Source organism: Eumetopias jubatus, unplaced genomic scaffold, assembly GCF_037043125.1.
Source record: "Eumetopias jubatus isolate StellerSeaLion01/CBP00866 unplaced genomic scaffold, mEumJub1_p1.0 scaffold_14, whole genome shotgun sequence".
Taxonomy (NCBI): Eukaryota; Metazoa; Chordata; class Mammalia; order Carnivora; family Otariidae; genus Eumetopias; species Eumetopias jubatus.
The window spans coordinates 94,425,430-94,447,168 of record NW_028274820.1 but is presented as its reverse complement, the minus strand read 5'-3'; the positions used below and the strand labels follow the sequence as shown (position 1 = coordinate 94,447,168).

The window sequence follows — 21,739 nt, the reverse complement described above, 5'->3', positions numbered from 1 at the left end:
TTGTCTTATCTTTGTTAATCCAAATACAGCTTGTATCTGAACATGCCTTTGAGATCCCAGACAATGTCAGACCTGGACATCTTATTAAAGAACTTTCAAAAGTAATTCGAGCAATAGAGGTAAGAGTAGAAACTGTCATCTGAATGCTTGGTTACTGTCTGCTTTGAGAAGCAAATGGATCTGCCATCACATTACAAACTTCAAAAGCCCTTATACTCTTAGATGAAATAGAATGAGCTGCATCTTGGAAGGACTCTCAGGTTTTCAGGCTTCCAAAGTCCTACAGAGAAATTTAGAGTATTGTATCCTAATGAGGTAAGAAGGAAGCAGTTACCAGTTACTTTAGTTTCTTCAGCATGCTCCAAGAATAAGAAATACAGCATACCCAAAATTTCAGATCCCATTCATTTCTGCTCTACAGAGATGAATACGTGGTAAGTAATTAGAGGAAGAGAGAAAATGTAAGGTGGGGTGAGTAGAGCCAAGTGAGCTGGTTTGGAAACTGGGCTGCTGTTGGTGGTGTGAGGCAAGGAGACCCCCTTGACTGAAGTATTAGAACAACTTGGTTATGTAAATGCCTCTTGATAAAAGTCCATAAAATCTGAGATTACGTGTTTTAACTTATTAATTAAGAACTATTCTGGATATTAAAGGAGATTTTAATTAAAGTAACTCTTCAGGAAGCTGGTTCTGTTAGTGTCTAGCTTGAACTGAAAGGAAATTAAGTGGAGGAATGCAGGCTACCTGGTAATTTAACAGCTTAGATTAGGGCTGTGTTTGGGGAATGGAAGAGGTATACATCTAAGAAATAATGAAGTGCTGCATTTAATATCCTTGGATAGAAAATTTCATATAATTCTCAGGGTGTTCAGATATGGCAGAAAAATATTTTCTATTTTTAAAGAGTGGTAGTAATTGCATATAAATAGATTTTTTAATCAAAAGTCACATATATAATCTTAAATATATACATGTAGATGTATAAATATATAAATCTCATATATGATAACCAACACTAAGGATAAACTCAGTAAGAAAGGTGTGGGTCTATATGAAAACTATAAATCTTTACTAAGAGAAGTGAAATGATAGTTGAATAAATGTCATTTCTAAAATACGTCAGTACTAAGTTAACATTACAAATTTAAAATGCTGAGTTATGCCTGCAAGAATAATTGGGCAAAAGTAGCCAACAACGTGTTTCTTTTTCTTAAAAATTGGAGGGTTGAGAGTACAGAAGGCAACAAAATGGCTGTAGAAAAATGTGCAAAGAAAATAAACAGGTATTTCACTAAAGAAGAAATAGAAATGCCAATCCAATAAAAATATGAAAAATGTTCTCAGTATGTGAAAAAGCATTCAGCCACATTATGCCAAATAATTTGTGATTTCATATGATCATTGGTCTAATGGGCAGAGATAAAATTCTATATTCTTGTCCTGCTGGTTAGGAAGGATAAATTAGTTTGTGCTTTCTAAATGGCATATCCCTTAATTGAGCCTTTTCCCTTTAATAAAATAAGAGGATTCTAATTAAACTTGGTAGATTAACCATACCTGAACTAAAATGATAGTAAAAGAATGAAAAAGATATTCCTTGGGGCACCTGGGTGGCTCAGTTGTTAAGTGTCTGCCTTCGGCTCAGGTCATGGTCCCAGGGTCCTGGGATCGAGCCCCACATCAGGCTCCCTGCTCAGTGGGGTGTCTGCTTCCCTCTCTCCCTCTGCCCGCCACCCCCCTGCTTGTGCTTGCTCACTCCCTCTGTATCAAATAAATAAATAAAATCTTAAAAAAAAAAAGGTATTCCTGAAGACAAAGAGAATAATAGAGATGAACTCCAGCACAGATTTGGAAGCTGGAAAGCAAATATACAAGTGATCACTGGTTTAGCTGGCTAGAGAGAGCCAAAATTGTGTGGGCAGAGGGAAAAGCCCAGAGGCAAGTCTTACTTGTACAGGAGAACCTACAAAAAGCCAGGAATTAGGGATACTAGGACTCTCTGAATATGAGTGGAGGTGGGATTGAGAACAGGATTGATTATAGGTCCGTTTAAGAAATGAATTGATCTTCAAATCCCTATCTTAACACATGCTGAAAACTCTAGAGGTTTAATTGTTTGAGAGATTGAACTTGAGACTGGACTTTGGGACACTGAACCCAGCTGAGGGACATGGGTACCATACTGAAAACAAGAGGATTAAGTGACAGTCTACATAGTGAATGGTTCTTTTTCCACTTGACTCTCCAAACACTAGCACCCTGGCCTATACCTCCCAGACCAAGAAGATCCACTGATAGTGATTTGAAACCTTCCGATGGAACAACCCAGGCAGCTTCCTACAATGAAACCCACCAGTTGACAAAGCCCTACTCACACAGGGCTCCCAGTTAGCTTTTTTCTTTTTGCATGCAGTGAAATGCACAGATCATAAAAGTACAGTTTGAGTTTTGATGAAAACTCAGTAGACACTTGTGTAATGAAAAGTGCCATTGAGACCTATAAATCATTTTTGTCACCCCAGAAAGTCTTTTCTCCCTCTTCTAGTCAGTCTGACTACCATAAGCTACCATCATTCAAACCTGTGTGGCTCTCATCGCAAATTAGTTTGCCTGTTTTTTAATTTCAAATAAAGGCAGTCATACAGTATATCTTATTTTTGTGTCTGGCTTCTTTCAGCATAATGCTTTTGAGATTCATCCATGTTGTTGCATCTGCCGGTAGTACTTTTTTTTTGTTGCTGAGTGGTATTCCATTGAATGAATAAACCGTGATTTGTTTTCCCTTCTTCTGTTGATGGATATTTGGGTCATATACAGATGGGGCCAGTATGAATAAAACTTATAAACAACCTTGTATGTCTTTTTGTGGCAAATACATGTTTTCATGTTTCGGGAAGTAAGTACCTGGGAGTAGAGTTACCAAGTCATAAGTGAATTTCCACTTTATAAGAATCTGCCAAACAGTTTTCCAAAATGGTTGTGCCACTGTCACCACCAATGTGTAGGAGTTGTCATTCTATATTCTTGCTAGTGTTTGGTGTTTTCTGTCTTTTAATTTTTGCTTTTCTAGAGAGTTTGAAATAGTCTTTCATTGTGGTGTTAATTTGCATTTTCCTAAAGACTAATGATGTTGATCTTGTGCATTGGTCATTTGTGGATCTTTTTTTTTATTATGTTAATCACCATACATTACATCATTAGTTTTTGATATCTTTTCTTATGAGGTACCACTTTGAAGTTTTTGACCATTTAAGAAATTATGTTGTTTTTATTGATTTGTAGGAGTTCATTATATATTTTAGACACAAGTTCTTTGTCATTTGGCGTGCATGCGTTCATGGATGATGAATACAGTGAATATTTACCCACAGCCTGTGGCTTATCTTTTCATTATCTTAAAGATTTTATTTATTTGTTAGAGAGAGCGTGGGCGAGAGAGAGAGTGAGCAGGGGTACAAGCAGGGGGAGCTGCAGGCAGAGGGAGAAGCAGGCTCCCTGCTGAGCAAGGAGCCTGATGCAGGACTCGATCCCAGGACACTGGGATCATGACCTGAGCCGAAGGCAGACGCTTAATCGACTGAGCCACCCAGGCGTCCCTTTTTTCGTTATCTTAATGGTGTCTTTTTCCAAGCAGAAATTTTTAATTTTTTTTAAAGATTTTATTTATTTATTTGAGAAAGAGAGATTGAGAGATAGCACGAGAGGGAAGAGGGTCAGAGGGAGAAACAGACTCCCTGCCGAGCATGGAGCCGAATGTGGGACTTGATCCTGGAACTCCAGGATCATGACCTGAGCCAAAGGCAGTCGCTTAACTGACTGAGCCACCCAGGCGCCCAGAAATTTTTACTTTTGAAGACCAATTTATAAATTCGTTTTCTTATTTATAGTTAGTATTTTTTAGTGTCCTCTCTAAGAAATCTTTGCCCACCCCAAGGGTTGAAGATACTTTTTTTTTTTCCCCTGGAAGCCTTTACAATTGGGTAAATAGCTAATCGTGAATTTTTGTGTGTAGCATAAGGTAAATTTAAGGCATTATTTTCCTCCCGTATGTTTATCTAGTTCTCTTACCACCATTTCTTGAAATCAATTAGCTTTCATTGCTTTCTCTTTTAATATGCATGGAGTGCAAAGAAGAGTTTTGAAGACAACGACCAAAAATAAAGGAGAAAAAGAAGAAAGTATTTGAAGGAAATAAATAAGTTCTTTAGCCCAAAACCCAAATATTAATAATTTATATCCTTGAGAGAAAAGAGTACATAAATATTGCTTCCATGAAAAAAGAACAGGTGGCTGTAACAAAGGAACATTCAAAGAAAGAAAAGGGGTTCTTGGAAATTAGAAACATAATAGAAACAAAATATAGGGAAGCCTGGGTGGTTCAGTCAGTTAAGCATCTGCCTTCGGCTCAGGTCATGATCCCGGGGTCCTGGGATCGAGTCCACATCTGGCCCCTTGTTCAGTGGGGAGCCTGCTCTCCCTCTACCTCTGCTCCTATCCCCCCCAGCTTGTGCTCTCTCTCTCTCTGACAAATAAATAAATAAAATCTTAATTAAAAAAAAAACCCAAAAAACTCCTTTCTGTCTTAAAATTTAGTAAAATCATTGGAAGATAAAGTTGGGAAAATCTCTCAAAGTTAAAAAAAAAGACTAAAATAGGACAGAAAAATTAGGTCATTTTACATAGTCACCATCAAAATAATAGTAAGTTCAGATAGAATATAGAAAACAAGGAGAAGATAATTAGAGGAATAGTCAAAGATGATGTTTAGAATTCAGGGAGGGGCGCCTGGGTGGCTCATTTGGTTAAGCATCTGCCTTCAGCTCAGGTCATGATCCTGGAGTCCCGGGATCAAGCTCCGAGTTGGGCTCCCTGCTCACTGGGGAGCCTGCTTCTCCCTCTCCCTCTGCTGCTTCCCCTGTCTGTACTCTCTTCCTCTCTGTGTCAAATAAATAAAATCTTAAAAAAAAAAAAAAAAAAAGAATTCAGGGACACGTCTTCCCTACAGAATGCCCGAGTACAGTGAGTGAGAAAAAGACCTATGCCAGGGCACATAGTGGTTACATTTTAGAATGCATGTAACAGTATATCCTGGGATCAGGGATCAAGCTGCACAGCACATCAGGCTCCTTGCTCAGCAGGGAGCCTGCTTCTCCCTCTGCCTGCTGCCTCCCCCCCCCCCCCCCCCGCTTGTGCTCTCTTGCTTTCTCTCAAATAAGTAAATGAAATCTAAAAGATGTCAAAGAGGCAAGATCTCAAAAAATTTACCTCCCATGGACCCCTTCTCAGGAAACTCTTAGAGGGGGTGCTGTTCCAAAAGAGAGGAACTAAGCCAAAAAAGGAGCTCTGGAATTCTTCCAACAAATATGGAATACCCAGATGGGCAGAGAGCCGGGAAGAAAACAGAGGCTCTGCCTTCATGGAGCTGAGTAGGAAGAGGCTAGCCATAAATATTTTAATGTATCAGAAATTGACAAATGCTATGAAGAAAAATATAGAAGGGGGAAAAGATAGGGAGTGACAGCCAGATATGGTGGTGGGGGTTGCAGTTTTAAGTGGTGGAGTGCAAGCGGGGCAGGAGGGATTTTTGATGACCTGTGTAGGCGGGGAGAGCAGCCAGTCTGGGTTGGATCAGGAGGATGAAGGGCTCCATATTTGTTGTTTATCTGAAATTCAAATTTAGTTGGGCATCTTGTACTTTAGCTGGCATTCCTGTCCAGGAGGGATGTCTCCGAAGAAAAATACAAAATTTATAGATTACCTAATGTGTTTGAATGTTTGCATTCTTCCAGTGAAGAATTTGGGATCAACTAGTGATAAATACATAGAAAACAAAGCAGCTATAGAGTGAGACAATTATAAACTCAAGGGAAAGTCAAAGATGTTAAAAAAAAAAAGAAATGTAATAATATATTATGTGGCACTGGGTTGCAGATATTTTTTACCAAGTCCAGTTTACTGAAGGAACAGGGAGTATGTGTACATTTAGGAGAAGTGTGCAAGGATTGAGATGAGACTTCATCTTGATTAGTAGGATTTCAGTAACATCTCCAGTTAAAAGGGGCACCTGTCTGGCTCAGTCAGTAGAGCGTGTGACTCCTGACCTCAGGGTTGTGGTTTTGAGCCCCACGATGGGTATAGAGATTACTTAAAGATGAAATCTTAAAAAAAATAATAAAGCTGAAAAACCAAGAAATAACAGTTTAAACATATTAGAAATTTGGAGGCAAATAACTGAACAAGTAACACTACGACCAACAAAAAACAGCTGTAAGAGTTGCAGGTGCTGGGTATATACCCCAAAGGGTTGAAAGCAGGACTTTCATACGTGTTCCGGGGGGGGGCAGCATTTACAGCAGCCCAAAGGTGGAAGCAGCCTAATTGTCCATGATGGACGAATGAGTGGACAAAAAGTGGCATATACATAATATACACACCATGGAATATTATTCAGCCTGCAAAAAGAAGGAAATTCTGACCCATGCTACAGCATGGATGGACCTTTAAGATATTACATTAAGTGAGTGGCACCTGGGTGGCTCAGTTGTTAAGCATCTGCCTTTGGTTCAGGTCATGATCCCAGGGTCCTGGGATCGAGGCCTGCATTGGGTTCCCTGCTCTGCGGGGAGTCTGCTTGTGTTCTTGCTCTCGCTTTCTCTCTGTCTGTCAAATAAACAAATAAAATCTTAAAAAAAAAAAAAGATACTACATTAAGCGAAATAAGCCAGTCACAAAGGTACAGCTATTGTGTGATTCCACTTATATGAAGTTCCTAGAAGCGTCAAATTCATAGAGAAAGTAGAAGGTTGCCAGAGGCTGGTGGTAAGGAGGAATGGGAGTTACTGTGTAAGGGGCACAGAGTAAGTTTGGGAAGATTAAAAAGTTCTGGAGGTGGATGGTGATGTGTGGTTGCATAACAGTGTGAAATGTCCTTAAGGCTACTGAACTGTCCACTTAAAAATGGTAAAATGGTAAGTTATGTATATATTACCTCGTATGTGCTACAAAATTATGTATATGTCACTACAATAAAAGGAGACTTGCAAGTGGTTGCCTCTGGAGAATGGGAATCAGGGATGGGGAAGAGTATACCATTGCTTTTCATGATATATTTATAGAGTTAATTTTTAAAACTACAGAGATTGGTGACCTTGGTTTAAAAAGCAGTTACTGATTTAATGCAAGTATATATATATGAAAGAGTGTTCATCATAGGAAAGAACTGGAAGCAGCCTATAATAACTACCAGTAAGTATTACATCAATAAATTATATGGTGGAATACTACCCAGCTTTTAAAATGATACTTAAAATCAAAGAATTATGTTCATAGTATATTATGTGGGGGAGAGAAGAGAATAAAGATCTCAGCAAAGCTGATGTTGAATCTTATGAGTGTTACGATTTGGTCTTTGCTATTTATATGAATGGTTTTTGTTTTTTAAAATATTTTTATGGCTGATTATTGAGTCAGGTATGTATGTGTCCTTGTCATAAAAACACTCTGAATTTAATTCTTAAAGGAGGAAAATGGCAAACCAGTTAAATCTCAGGGAATTCCTACTGTGTGTCCAGTTTCACGATCCTCAAATGAAGCAACTTCCCCATACCATTCCCGACGAAAGATGAGGAAACTTCGAGATCATAATGTCCGAACTCCTTCTAACCTAGACATCCTAGAGCTCCATACAAGGGAGGTCCTCAGAAGGTTAGAGATGTGTCCATGGGAAGAGGCAAGTATTATGTTTCATGGTTATAGAAAGAAATTTGGTTGTTCCTGAAAGTTCTTTAAAGGGATAATAAAAAGAATAGTCTGGCCATGTTTGTTTTCTAATCTTTGCTTAGCATTGTAGGGGCCAACAGTACTGATGTCCATGACCGGGAATATGCTTCAGCTTTCTAGTAGGCTGAGTAGATCTCATTTTCTTTGCGGACATGTTTACTGAGTGTTTACCAAATAACCTATGCTCTTCTAGGCTCTGGGGAAGTTACCAGAGTGAAACTTAAGTCTCTGCCATTGTGTAGCTTCCATTCCAGCTCAAGTTGGAAGAATAGGAGATGAGACATATACTAAAATAATATAATTTCAGATAATAAGTACTCTGAAGGAAGCCGAAACAGTAGAGGGAGAGAGAGTAAAGGGGCTGGGCTGTAGCTGGCTACGTTAGCTGGGGCCGTCAGAGAGCCTGTCAGGTGGTGGCGTTTGAGCTGATGAATATTGGAAGAAGTCAAGTGGATACAAAGCTTTGCGGAAACAAAGGGAAGAGCAAGTGCAGAAAGCCTATTCCTCCCCCAGCAGTACCAGCACGGGCAGCTATCGGAATGGGAGACTATTAGAATAAACCCATTTAAATTTGGGAAATGCTGGCTTAATGGACAAAGGGGAGAGGGGCGGGGCCTTTGTAAAACATGGTAGTGAGTTTGTGATGAGACATATCCATCATTGCACATCTTAAAGGACAGGAATAGTTTAAAATGAGTAAGATAGAAGTATTTCTGAATTAAAATATTTGAAGAAATTCTATAGAAATTATAACTTAAAGATTTTGCATTTAAATAATTGTATTGATATTGTTTTAAACTTTGTTGTTCTGAACCTCTCTAACCCTTAGCCCTCTGGGAGAAGACTTAGCTTATTATGAAAGGTTCTATTTGTTATTAAAGAAAGAAGTGTCCACAAAAAGGAAATACTCTTTTTTAAAAACGAGCTGCTATTGTGCTTTTATGTCACACGGTGGCCTTTGTCCCCAGTGGTAGCAGGGTGGTGATCCAGGAGTTGCTGACAGTGCCTCGTGGGAAGGAGGGATTATTAGTTCAAGGGTAGGAGGACCGGAAAGGAGCCAGCAGCTGGTGCTTCAGCAGGAAGGAGTGAGGGAAAGAGAATTCAAACACATTAAGGCGCTGCTTCTCTAGCTCTTCAGCTTTCTGCAAGAGTGAAATGTCTTTGAATTTACTTGATGTAAATTTTACATTCTGCTTTATAAAATGTGTTTTATTGTTAGTGGCTGGACAGAAAGGGGAACCATAGTCCTGCTTTGGTTTCAGGAGCCACTGAGCGTCAGGGCGGTGCACCGTGCACAGTTTGGGCTGCAGGGCCGTGGTGGGAGGCGGTGCCGTCCTGGGTTCCTTTAGGCAGGCAGGCACGTCTGAGGGCAGATGGTAAGTTAAGTTCTGTTTTTATACTTTAAGGACATCTTGAGCTCTAAACTGAATGGAAAATTTAACAAGCATCTCCAGCCATCTTCCACGGTACCTGAATGGAGGGCAAAAGATAATGATCTACGGTTACTGCTGACAAATGGAAGGATAATTAAGTACGTAAAGTAGAGCAAAATGTCATACAGATGAGTTTGCCGTGGATTCCCTCTGTTTAACCGCTGGTCCCCACCAGTGCACGTCCGACTCCCGTACAGGGAACGTGTCTCAGTTCTCCTCTCCAGCTGGAGATTAAGGGGGAGGGCATACTATTTGGCTGCAGTGTCGCACCGTTTTGTGACTTGATTATTTTCCCCTCTGTGTGCAGGGATGAGAGACAACCCTTCGCAGATCCAAGTCTCTATACAGCAGATAGTGAAAATGAGGAGGACAAGAGAAGGACAAAAAAGGCAAAAATGAAGATGGAAGAGAGTCCAGGGATAGAAGGGGTGGAGAATGACGAGTCTCAAAAACCACGTAACAGTATGTTTTTTTTCATGGCCTTTTGAAGGTCTGCTTATTACCTAGTGCTAATATGTAAAGTCATGTGCTAATCTTAAAGGTCTTAAGTTTGTAGTAGTATTGAAAATTGTCGTGCCCCTAATACTCTTCGTAGAAACCTGAAGTGTCTCTGAGTGGTGTATCCATGAGGGAAATGTGAATGTGACTGCCAAGCAAGGTATCGTGCCCAGGGAAGGTGTTTTTAGTGACGAGGGTATGTGCTGGTCAGTGACACCCTTGTCAGGTGACATTTTTTACAAGAGTGACATGAAAGCTTTTGCATCTTATGGGCCTCTACTCGAAATAATAAAATAGTCAGAAGTTTAATACAGTTTCTTTATTTTTTATTTTTTAATACAGTGTCATATAGAATTTTAGCTAACATGTATATGGTTTTCAGAATTAGGAGACATATATAATTAGCTCTCTGAAGCTATTAGTAATCCATGTATTGTTCTCTTTGATGGCCTGTTGACAGGAAGACCTCTACTTGGTTACTAATTGGTTATCATCAGTGTGACAAATAGTAACGCCTCCTCCTTCTTGAGATCGTTCTTCTTTGAGTGAAGTCTTAATTTCTTAGCATTTTTCAGGGCCTCCTTATACCCTCCTTCTATTTTAAAAAGTGATTAAATACTTTGATAACTTGACAAGAAAAATTAACATTTCATCTGTGTTGAATATCTCAGTTCCAGCTAATTCTAAGTAAATTTGGTATTGCTGTAGTTGGTGACTCTGAATGTGTCACATGCCAGGGGAAAGGCAGCTAATCAATGGAGTTATCAAACAGTTGTTAGTTGGCAGTGCCTCGTGGGAGAGAAGAGCAGTGGGAGAGAAGAGCAGTGGTAAAGCCTGCTTTTTAAGCTTGTTGAATTCACTGTCTACTTGAGTGCTTTTGAGGTTTAGGAGAGTTATCTTTTTGTTTTCTGTTGAGAGAAAAAATGCAAGAGGGAAAGTGAAAAGCATCTTGTAGGCAATTTTAGCATCGGAGGTTTTTTTCTGGAAAGAAATAGAAAATTTCCACGCAAATGAGGAATGTATCATCATGTTCAGTAAATGCCACAAACGTTTTAAGAGTACAATGCAGTCTGTATCTTGGTCAGTTCGGGAGAAAAGTCTTTGGGGGAAGAAAGGAATGAAGAAGATGAAAGCAGTGGAAATGGATGGAACCAGGGCAGTCAGGACCTACGTGGAAGCTGGTCTGACTTCAGGTACCACCCTGTTCGTAAGCTTCCACTGACTTTCTCTTTTTCTCTCTTCCTTTCTCTTCTCAGGGTTTTTTACAAGTGTGAAATCAGAACTCAGGAATCGATCATCAGAATATTCTGATATTTCTGATTCAGAAGACTCTGGACCCGATTGCAATGCACTGGTATGCCCAAACCCCTGTGACTTGTGCATTGTTTGATGGAAAGATGACACCTCCTTTCCTTCACCTGTGGGGGAAAATAAATGACAGCTTTTCCCAAAGCCTGTCTCTATGACCTTTGTGGCACAAGGTCTTCCCTGTAATGGTAATCACACACACGCACGCACGCACGCACGCACGCACGCACCCTGTCATGTGACTGTTTACATTTGATAAACATAGCTTTTGTCTGGTTTTAGAAAGGGTGGATGGAGATACTGTTCTTATATTTCTCATATTTCTCATAGATTATATTTCATTTCACTTTAAAGAAAACCTGTACTGTATGTTTTTACTAAGGAATTCTATACTGTAATTACTAGAGATTTTAACCCTGTCATAGGAAATACAGAAATAATTCCATGATAATTAAGATTCTAACTTTGCCTAGACTGATACAGTGTTTTTAGTTAGTAGAGACTTAATCAGATTTCTTACATAGATTTGCTTCCATTTAACTATTTTTATTATCTCAGAAAAATTTTACCACTGAAGAGTCTGAAAGTTCAGGTGATGAAAAGAAACAAGAAATAACATCAAACTTCAAGGAGGACTCTATTGTGATGAGGAACTTCCTTCAGAAGGGCCAGAAGCCATCTAGAAGTGAAATTCCAATTAAAAGGTAGGCTTTCTGATGGTTAGTAGTCTTATTACATTGTGATGTAAACTACATGAAACTCTGCGTATATGAAAACATTTTTTAATTCTAAATGTTACTGAAGATGCCAAACGAAGAAATAAGCTCTTGTCCTTTTGCTTAACTTCTCTTTAGGGAATGTCCTACCTCGACGAGCACAGAGGAAGAAGCTATTCAGGGCATGTTGTCTATGGCAGGGTTGCACTACTCCACATGTTTACAGAGGCAGATTCAAAGCACAGACTGCAGTGGCAAAAGAGACTCTCTCCAGGATCCCGGCGGCTGCCACAGCAGTAACCATGAGGCTAGACAGGTGTATCGCTGTGATAAACCAGTGGAATATGGTAAGAAACATAAATGATTGGTCTCTGAAAAGTAACATAGGACCCCCCAACTTCATAGCTCTGTAATCCTAGTTGAGGTTAGACATTATGAATAAGAATTGCACATCTATAGTTGGAAATGATGTTAAGCATATTGGCCAAAAAATACATAATATTGACAAACATAAGATGCAAGTTATAAGAACTCAGAATGTAAATTAATGGCTGGAGAATTATGTTCACCAGCATAATCCTACCACTGCTATTGTGAGACACTTAGTACTTGTTTCCTTTCATAAGCTGTTCCGAGTAGAAAGAGTGTTGAGACGTCTTACATGGTCTGCTAGGCTTGAACCATCAATCCTCTTTCCTTATGTGGGGGGGAAAACAAGTTTTGATCTGTTTCTAGTTGAGGACATTCTCCTACTTGAAAAAGAAGTATTGGGAAAGAGAAGACTCAGTGACAGTACCAGTGATGGCCATGTAGTGTTTTGTTCTCTGTGCCTTTGGGGGAAATTTTGTGCCCGAAAGTCTGAGGAGGAAGGGGGAGAAGATGGTACCACACAAAAACCAAATGCCTGTTGCAGAAATTGTGTTCATTCCCGCCTAGTTGTGTGAATTGTATACCAGCAACCTGACATCCATTTCACTTAATTCTTGAAACCACATTTTGGTGTATGTAATCCTTTTACAGGTAGAGGCAAGAAGACTTAGTGAAGTTAATTGAACTTGCCCATACTTACATAGCTATTATTATCCAGTGGTGTTGGAATTGGAACCCAGGACTGTCTGATCTCAAAATCTCGGCTTATTGTGTAAGAGGAAACTGAGGTTTAGAGAGGTTAGGTAACTTGCCTAAAGATGCATCGGTAAAGGAAAAACTCAAATTCAGGTCTGGGCTTGTCTGTCCACACCATTCTGTCTCCCTGTCATTTCTTTGGTCCTCACTTGAAAAGAAGGCTTCTATGAAAGTACTGCAGAGTTCAGGCAAGCATATGCCTTCATTCTGTATGGAAAAATATACCGGTTTTAGAGAGTATATTGCATTTGGCTTTTCCATCTACAACAGATGGCCATAGAATTTGACTCTGGAGCTTCCAGCATCTGGCACAAAACCTGTCATATAGAGGCAGTCTTTGAGAGAATTTAAAGAATTAACATGCTGGATTGTGAGCTGGTGACTCTCTTGTTTTTTTGAGAGGCAAAGCAGTGTGGTGGAAAGTGTATGAGTAAATAGAGTTAACATATTCATTTTTTAATAAAACGTCAACCTAAATGTACTTTGTTATAACATTAGGTTAATTTTGCTTGTTATGATCAAGTTTGTGTGGAGATAATTTAGTTAAAACTTCTGTTTAGGGTACCATGTCAAGACCGAAGAACAAGACTTAAGGAGCTCTTCCTGGATGAAACAATTTGATACAACTTCCAGATTTCATCTTCAGGTATATGCAAGGCTTGAAACATCAAAAGGAAATTTAGGATTGTCATTAACTCTGTTTTTGCTTTCTATTTTTTTTACTGCAACCAGTAATTAACCATTAGATATGGAAAGCTAAAAAATAATTTACGATTAAATGCGCATTTGAACAGCTATCCGTTTTTAGGAACTCTGATGTAACAACTAATGCAAGGCTCACGGATAGACTGCGATTGGGAAAAGAATAGTTGATTCAAGGAAAGTTAAAAACTCCTGACAGCCAACACTTCTAAGTTATGTCTGGCTAGAAGGAAAGGGGGAAAAAAAGTACCCTGAGGATCTCTTTTTAATCTCTGACATTGTTTCTTGAACATTTTTAGACGGTAAATTTCTTTGAGAATTTGATGACAGTTACTGACTCTCTTATCAGGAAAGTGTTCATCATAAATACTGATTTTTGCATAGCATTTTCTCATGGTTTGTGCCCCACCCTTACCAACTCAGACCATCCATTAACTCCAGATTAAGAGCCCTTGCTCTAAGAGAGGACACTTGATGTCTTGGGATGCCAGCACATTAATGCTTATACCAAACAAAATGAACCTCAAATAGCTTTTTGAAAAGCCACAGCTTTACCAGTAGCACCAAACAAGAAAGGCAATATGACCTTTTGCTACAAACTTTGGAAAATGACAGCCAAAGAATCAAAATTCTCATGCTGCAGAGTAGAGTCCTCTACCTTCTCCAACCCCAATCATACACTGAGTAGTGGAATCTTAGGTGTTTGTTTAAGTGGGCTCCATGCTGGGATGTAGGCTCCAATGCGGGGCTTAAACTCAGGACCCTGAGATCAAGCCATGATCAAGAGACAGACGCTTAACCAACTGAGCCACTCAGGCGCCCCTCAAGGGTGGTTTTTATTTTCTTCATGTAGCTTATCTACATTTTCTAAATACTTAAACATTTTACAATGAGAAAAAGAGCCAAGTTATTTTTTAAGGCAACGTTTTGTAAGTACAAGTTCTTTAAATAGAAGAATGTGCTCCAGAATCAAAGGTCAAGGAAGGAATCCCCTAACTATTAGTAATTCATTTAATTCAGTGTATGATTTATAGTGTCTCACTGGTCATTACATTTATAACTTATTAGCATTATAGGATTCAGTATTGAAAATAAGCCATTATTGGGGCGCCTGGCTGGCTCAGTCGGTAGAGCATGCAACTCTTGATCGCAGGGGTGTAAGTTTGAGCCCCACCTTGGGTGTAGAGATTACTTAAAAATAAAATAGTTTTTTAAAAAAGTAAGGTATTATTTAAATCTAGCTGTTGTTTTTATAATTGTCTTTGAAAATAAAGAAGGAGAGGACAGATGATTAGCAAGATCACCTTAGAGAAAATCAGATTTCTTTTGCCTGTAATGCTGTTTTTAAAACTTACTTGACCATTACAGAATTAGGAATTTATTTTACATCACACACACACAAACAGCTAGTTTCATGAAACATCACATCTGCAAGTATGCTCTTTTCACGTTTATATTTTCCTTTCTTTTTTATATTCTGGTCATGACCCTTTCCATTGGTTTTAAGACCTACCCGTCAGTAGCATTGTTGGTTTTTTCCTGATGGCTCACTCAGTGATCTCTTAAAGGGACTGGGGGAAGAATTGTTAGAGGAAAACCAGGCTTGGGGCTCAGCACCTAGGTGCTTTTTTTAGGAAACAATTTAAATACCGTGGAGATGAACCTTAACAGAAGTTAGATTCTAAAAAAGATAGCGCACTACATCGTGAGAGAGATGGGATCTGTGACGTGCTGAGGAATTGGTAGGCCCGCATGTCCCTGCCACACATTCCTTCTGTGGCATGTCATGGCACATGCAGAATGCCATATTATAATAAATAATAGACGTTACATATTCTATATTTTATATATAAATATGCGCATTTAAATATATATGTATAAAGTTTATATATATATAATATATAAATAAAAATGTTTTCTTCTGGAGTTAAGTTATGATGTAAAACTTCCATACTTGAGTCATTTCGTGCTGTGAGGTTTTGGAATGACATGACCATCCTGAAGGGGTGGTCGTCTGTGGCTGCTACATGTTAAGAAAACCAAAGTTCAGTAGTCGATATCTTCTCTCCCTTGACTTGCTATTGCATAGAGAGGTTAAATACCTCACTTATCGTAAAGGAACTCTAAAAATCCAGCCTTACTTCCTTCCTTTTTTAGGATTTAAGTAGAGGCCAGAAATGCATCAAAAAGGAAGGTTCATCAGAAATCAGTCAGAAGGTACAAAGTAGGAATTCTGTGGACAGCAGTGGCTCAAGCCCTCCAAATGGGAAGTATACACAGAATTCAAGCTTGATTTCGGGGGTGTGCCAGATAAATAATGGCAGCATAAGCCCAGAAAGGCCAGTTGGTGAAACTTCCTATTCAGTGCCCCTTCACCCCACCAAGAGACCTGCATCAAATCCACCACCTATCAGCAACCAGGCAACAAAAGGTAACTTTGACACGTCTATGGGCTGAGTGTATTTTTGACCGTGTATGACAGTGACAGTGGCAGTTCAGATAGATGTGTAGTGGTCCCTGCCCTCAAGCCGCTTCCAGCCTGATGCACTCTGGATGGCGCAGTGAGGGCGGCGTGCACAGGTTACTGTGGGAACAGAGAAGAAGGCTCCCTAGGTTGGTCCTGAGGATTGGGAGTGGCTTCCTGGAGGAGGAGGTAGATCCTGATAAGGATGGTAAAGGGTTAGCTCTGCTGGGTTGGGGAAGTGCCAGAGTAGACCGCAGTGAAGGTCAAGGAGATAGTATGGCCCCGGTACCAAGGTGAGAAACAGTACGAGAAACAGTATGAAACTGCAGTCAATTTTGTGGCTGAAGCACAATTTGAGGCAAGATACGGTCAGGGCTCCTGCTCAAGAGAGGCAGGGATTAGACTGTGGGTCGGCCTGGTAAGTCATGTGAAGGAGGTTGTCCTTTATCTCTCAAGTAATGAGATGGGAGGTTCGAAACAGTAGAATTCCAGGAGTGTGACTTTGCCCCTTCAGAACACCGAAAAGGCTTGCTCGCCGCATAGCTCTCCCTTGAAGTCTCCCGGGTTCTGTCTGTCAAGCATGATTTTCACTATTACCCACGCTATTGTTGCTGTCTTCTAGGTAAACGTCCAAAAAAAGGAATGGCAACAGCCAAACAACGTCTTGGGAAGATCCTTAAGTTGAACAGAAATGGCCATGCCCGTTTCTTTGTGTGACGAGCTGCTGTTGTGGCCACTCTTCCCTTTGGAGACAAACTGGTTTCGGAGGCGCGCGCGAGCCTGGCGCTCCCGCCATGCCCCCGCCTGAAGCAGTTTGCATGTACAGTAGAGAACACTGCCTGAAGAACAAAATGAACCGATGCTGCATTTTCACTGTGCCACACCCACTCAGCAATAACCGTTTCGGACCTGGTGGGGGAGAGGAAGAAGGAGGGTAGAACCTTAAAAAGAGACCTTGAACTGGAAAAGGTCTCTTGTCAGGGCTTGAATTTCATTTTGTTGTTGGTAGTGTCTTGATTTATTTTCAGTGGTAGGGTAAAGAATTATCAATAATTTATTTAACAGATTTTTTTTTAAAGTTAACAGCTTTTAAATTCTTTCTTTTTTAAAGCTATTTATTTGGAAGATTTCTGGAGAACTATCTCACTAATTTAGATTTAAGAATGTGAAAGTTTTTAAATTATTTTTGATAGTGTGTATGTTACATGTGGGGAAGAGCCACGGTAACAGTAACTAGTCTGGACTCTTAAATTTGATATTCAGGTTAAAGTCTTAAACAGGGATTTGATGCATTAATTATTTTAAATTAAGATGTATATGAAAATCATTTTATTTTATATATTTCATGTGTTTTTTATAAGCTATTAGCTTCGCTTTTGCTAACATCCAAGGTGCATACTGTTATCCAGGTCGATTACCTTATATCCCACCTTCCCTCTGCACTCCCCATCATTTTGTGACGACGCAACAAGACTCTTCTCTTTGCAGGGAAACACTTTCATAGCCAACGTGTAAGAAATTACATAAAAGATCCCACATTTCTCTTTTGTTTGACATTGCAGTTTTCTTCTAATTCTATAATAATAGGCTTCTTGCATTTTCATTTTTGCTGATGATATCTGGGTCCCAAAGAGAACAGCTTTAATATCGTTTTCCTACTTGTGGGAAAAGGGTTATAAGTTTGGTTAAATTGTCATGTTTATAGTTTTTCAAAAACATTTGTAACTACAGAGGGCCTTCTTCATACTGCTGGTGTTGGAGGGCAGAACGAGCACCTGCCCCAGAGGCTATATTTTATGACGCTTTTATTCTGTGTACCTAACTTGTTGGAAAATAATGAGATATGGTTTGACTTAGTATATTCAAATCTGCATAATCCGTAATATAATAGGACTATACTATATTAAGTTGTATAGAAGCAAGCATGTTGGAGTAGATCTTTTGGGTGTATGTGTGTTTAGTTTCTTATTTCTTAACCTTCTAAAGAATTATTTAAGATACAGACTTGGAGTAAAATGGGTGCTTCTTGCAGTTCCTTCCATCTGTCCTAACTTAACCAGTGCATATTGAGATTAAGTATCTGGTTGAGCTTTAAGGAATCATTTCTCTCCTTTATGCACAGTTCTTACTAAATGCCAGTTTTCAGTTGCTTGCAATAGCTTATATTTTCCCTTTTCCTCCCCATGGCATAAAAAGAAGTGATTTCTGGGGCTGGGGTGAAGATATTCCCAATTCTGACAAAAGAACATTTTACAAATTTCTACAAAGAAAATAGAGGCAGATAGGATAAAATTTATTTTTATGGAGAAGTAATATGGCCATATTATGGATTTGTCTCTTTTTTACTCAGCAAGGTAGCAGGACTTTCCCTTCTGTATTAAGTATCACTTGAAGCTCTAAGAAAAAAATCGATGCTGTCATCTTTCATGGTTGCATTCAAATGTGTATTTTCAAAGAGAAATATTTCTTATTATGTCTCCATTTCAGTATCTCATGGAATAAATACAAAATAGCTTATGGATTAACCTTTTTGGTCCAAGTGACTGGACCAAATTCTGGGACTTATCTGGGTGTCAGGAAAAGGAATTTTTATGGAAACACTAAGTGTCTGTAAAGGGCCTACTTAAACTCTGTCTACACTATGCCAAAACTGGTTAAGAGATGGATATAATCAGTCATTTGTTTGGTCATGTGATCTCAAGATGTCAAAAGTTGGGGTTTGACTGATTTTCCTACCTCCCAATATATTATTGTGATGTTTTGGTTTTCTGTAGACACCGTTTTAGTGTTAGAGTTCACATGATTTTGTTTTGGTTTAAGAAATCAGAATTATAATTCGTTCTTCCAGCTACGTCATGATCTTGGGTTCTTTTGTTTTCTTTACATTTTTCATAGCTCTAAGTATTTCTAATTACCTGACTTCTTTTCTTTAGCTATAAAAATTAAAATCAATTTATTTTTATAAATTAAAATGGTGACCAATATCTGCTCTGTGTACTTAGGCCAGTAAATCTAATTTTAAGTAGCCAGTATGTGTAAGTATTAAGTGAAGGTACTGTGGATTCATTTTTGGCGGGTTTAGCCCTTGAACTGGCTAAGTTAAAAAAAACTTGCCGTAAGATAATCTAAGCACTGAGACAGAATTCATGTATCTTTTTCCAAATTGGTGAAAATTCAGCCTACTGGCCCAGTGAGTTGCCTGGTCAAACTTGTTCTAAACTTACTAGCTCTGATGCATCCCTTTATCTCTTGGAAGTGGCTGGACTTTGAGGTGACTGCAGCCAGGGTCTGGATTCGGCTGTGATAGACAACCTTTCATGTTTTCCTCAGTCTTGTTTATAAACCCTTCTACCACACAGACACTGCAGCTTAGACAAGGAGACAACAGTGGTGGCATTTAGCTAGTTAGGTGCAAATAAATAGATAAAACAGTTGGACTTAATGTATGCGATTTTAATGGCAGTAGTAGATAATGATTTTTCTGTATTGATTCAAGTAAGTGACTTCTGTTAACCTGGGATCCCTGGTCCTGTAACTCATGATGTCACATAATATGCTTTCCAGGACTGATTAAGGAAGTCAACAATACAAGACTGGCAGTTTATAGTAGTGCAGCATCCTAGAAATACACTGAATTTCATAAGCATACAGAATTAAAAATTCTGACTGACATCATAGAAACTCAGAGAAAACAAGACCATCGTTATCACGACTTAAATGCTTAGCTTGAATACCGATCTGTTTTTTAATAATCCTAATCATTGCCTTTTAAATGAACTCTACTGTATTGACCTGTATGATGGCAGCAGGTATTTATCCAACGTCTGTGTGCCCAACACGACTTAGCACTGTGGGGGAATATAAAGCTGAAGTTGGGATCTCTGCTCTTGAAGGTATCTTCTCCAAGAAATAAGCAGTATTATTTTCATTTCTCAGCAAACTTTAAGCAAAAGAGGGCCCATGTATTAAGAAAAATAGCATAACTTCATTAGTTTCAACTGAAATGTACAACTGTAGAAGTGGAAGTAATTTTTTTTTTTAGTTTTTAAAATTTAAGAAACATTTCAAAAGTTAATAGTTTAATGTTGGTAATAGAGAGGTGTGGTATATAGCATGGAAGGGAGCACGAACCTGGGTTTTTGTCCAAGTTCTGTCATTTATGTATCAACTGTGTGACCGTAAATAAGTCACTTACTCTTTCTGAGTCTTGGTTTTCTCATTTGTAAGTTTGGATAAAAATGTGGTTAAGAAAAACATAGAAAAGCATTCCTTAATTATTAACACTTTTTATACTTGCAGATAATTTATCATTATTTAAGTTACAACTGACAATGCACATTTATATGCTTTTTTAAGTGAAAACTATTACTTATAAAATTTGTTTCATATCAAGTGTATATGTGCCCAGAGCATGCTACCTAAAACCTCTGAAGAATCGCTAACAAGGTGTTGAATTAAAATCAGAATCCATGCTTTGAAGTGAAAGAAAAAGAAGTGAGATAGTTTATGGATAAGAGTGAGAACATTTATCCCCAAGTAATCATAAGGATGATTTAAAGGAATTCAAAAATGGTTTTAGGTTTTGCTCAAAGAGGAATTAGCACAGTACTGCTCCACAGATTCTGCCTACTCTTCAGGCACTCGATAAAAGTTGGGGTCTCTGCTCAAATAAGTCATGGAATTAAGATGATGTAGCAACTACCCAAGGAGCTAGGGAAAAAAATAAAAGGTGTTCAGAACCAACAAAGACCGCTCAGGGTTGGCTAGCAGCAGCTTGTTGGGTAGAGGGAGAAAGCACTGTAGTGCTGGGAAGGAGACCTGACTGGACATCTTCAAAGGAGAAGATTCTTTCTGCCCTTTTCAAGAGATGCTCTCTGTAGTCATGGGGCTAGTCCCCAAAGAGGGGATGAGTAATTGTACGGCCCACTTGACTACTGCCTGAAGTAACTATTGCAGCATGTAAGCATTTTGCAATTACATATTAAGAAATGAATAATGTAAATCTGAAAATTTTTCAAAAGCTCATTTTCCCCCATTAACCATTAAGCTAATTGCTCCCTCTGAAAAGAGAAGCTAAAAATCATCAGTCATTTTCAGATGTCCTGGGCCTTTATCTAAAGCAGTCTTGAGAAGGTTGAGCTTCAGATCGTGAGCTTAGGAAAAGAGTGTTGCCAGTAAATAAAGGAGACAAAGCCAGGAGGGCAGTGACTCACCTGGGGTCACAGTGAACCCTTAGACCTCAGGTACCTTGCTTCCTCAGCCTCTGTTGTGTGACACTGTGCATCCTCTGCTCATCCAGTGGTGGATGATGATCACACGCTTACTACAAGTCAGGTGGAAAGAAGGGGGGACAAATAATATACTTACTACATTGCTGATGAACGTAATTTAATTTTAATACTGTAGCCTTACTAAAAACCCTTTGTCTTTCACTGAACGTCATGCCGTAAGTCAAATATTTGATACCCTTACATAAAAATTTTAAAGTAAGGTCGTTAAGCAAATGCCTATTTCCAAAGCAATTAGCTTATCATGACTGTGGTTTTATTCTTTTATAGTATTTTTTCCCTTTATGATGGGTAGGGAAAATAATACTCACTTGCGTGCATTCTACCCCTTAGACTCTCCCACTCACCCTTGGTGCCCTTTCTGGTGTCCTAAAGCTTTGTCTTAATAAGTGCAAAATTAAATTTTTTGTTAAAACGTTTTTGAAA

At 38.9% G+C, this 21,739-nt stretch overlaps 1 protein-coding gene across 1 annotated transcript in view; it reads left to right on the top strand.

The window, feature by feature from the left end:
• KDM7A (lysine demethylase 7A) overlaps positions 1–21,739 on the top strand; it is an 85,069-nt gene extending 63,330 nt beyond the window's left edge. Inside the window, exons 11-20 of the mRNA XM_028106397.2 lie at positions 30–119; positions 7,520–7,729; positions 9,186–9,310; positions 9,520–9,674; positions 10,967–11,064; positions 11,577–11,722; positions 11,873–12,081; positions 13,420–13,505; positions 15,719–15,992; positions 16,648–21,739. Coding sequence (XP_027962198.1) covers positions 30–119; positions 7,520–7,729; positions 9,186–9,310; positions 9,520–9,674; positions 10,967–11,064; positions 11,577–11,722; positions 11,873–12,081; positions 13,420–13,505; positions 15,719–15,992; positions 16,648–16,742 — 1,488 coding nt within the window. The 3' untranslated portion in view covers positions 16,743–21,739. The remainder of the gene's footprint in view (positions 1–29; positions 120–7,519; positions 7,730–9,185; positions 9,311–9,519; positions 9,675–10,966; positions 11,065–11,576; positions 11,723–11,872; positions 12,082–13,419; positions 13,506–15,718; positions 15,993–16,647) is intronic.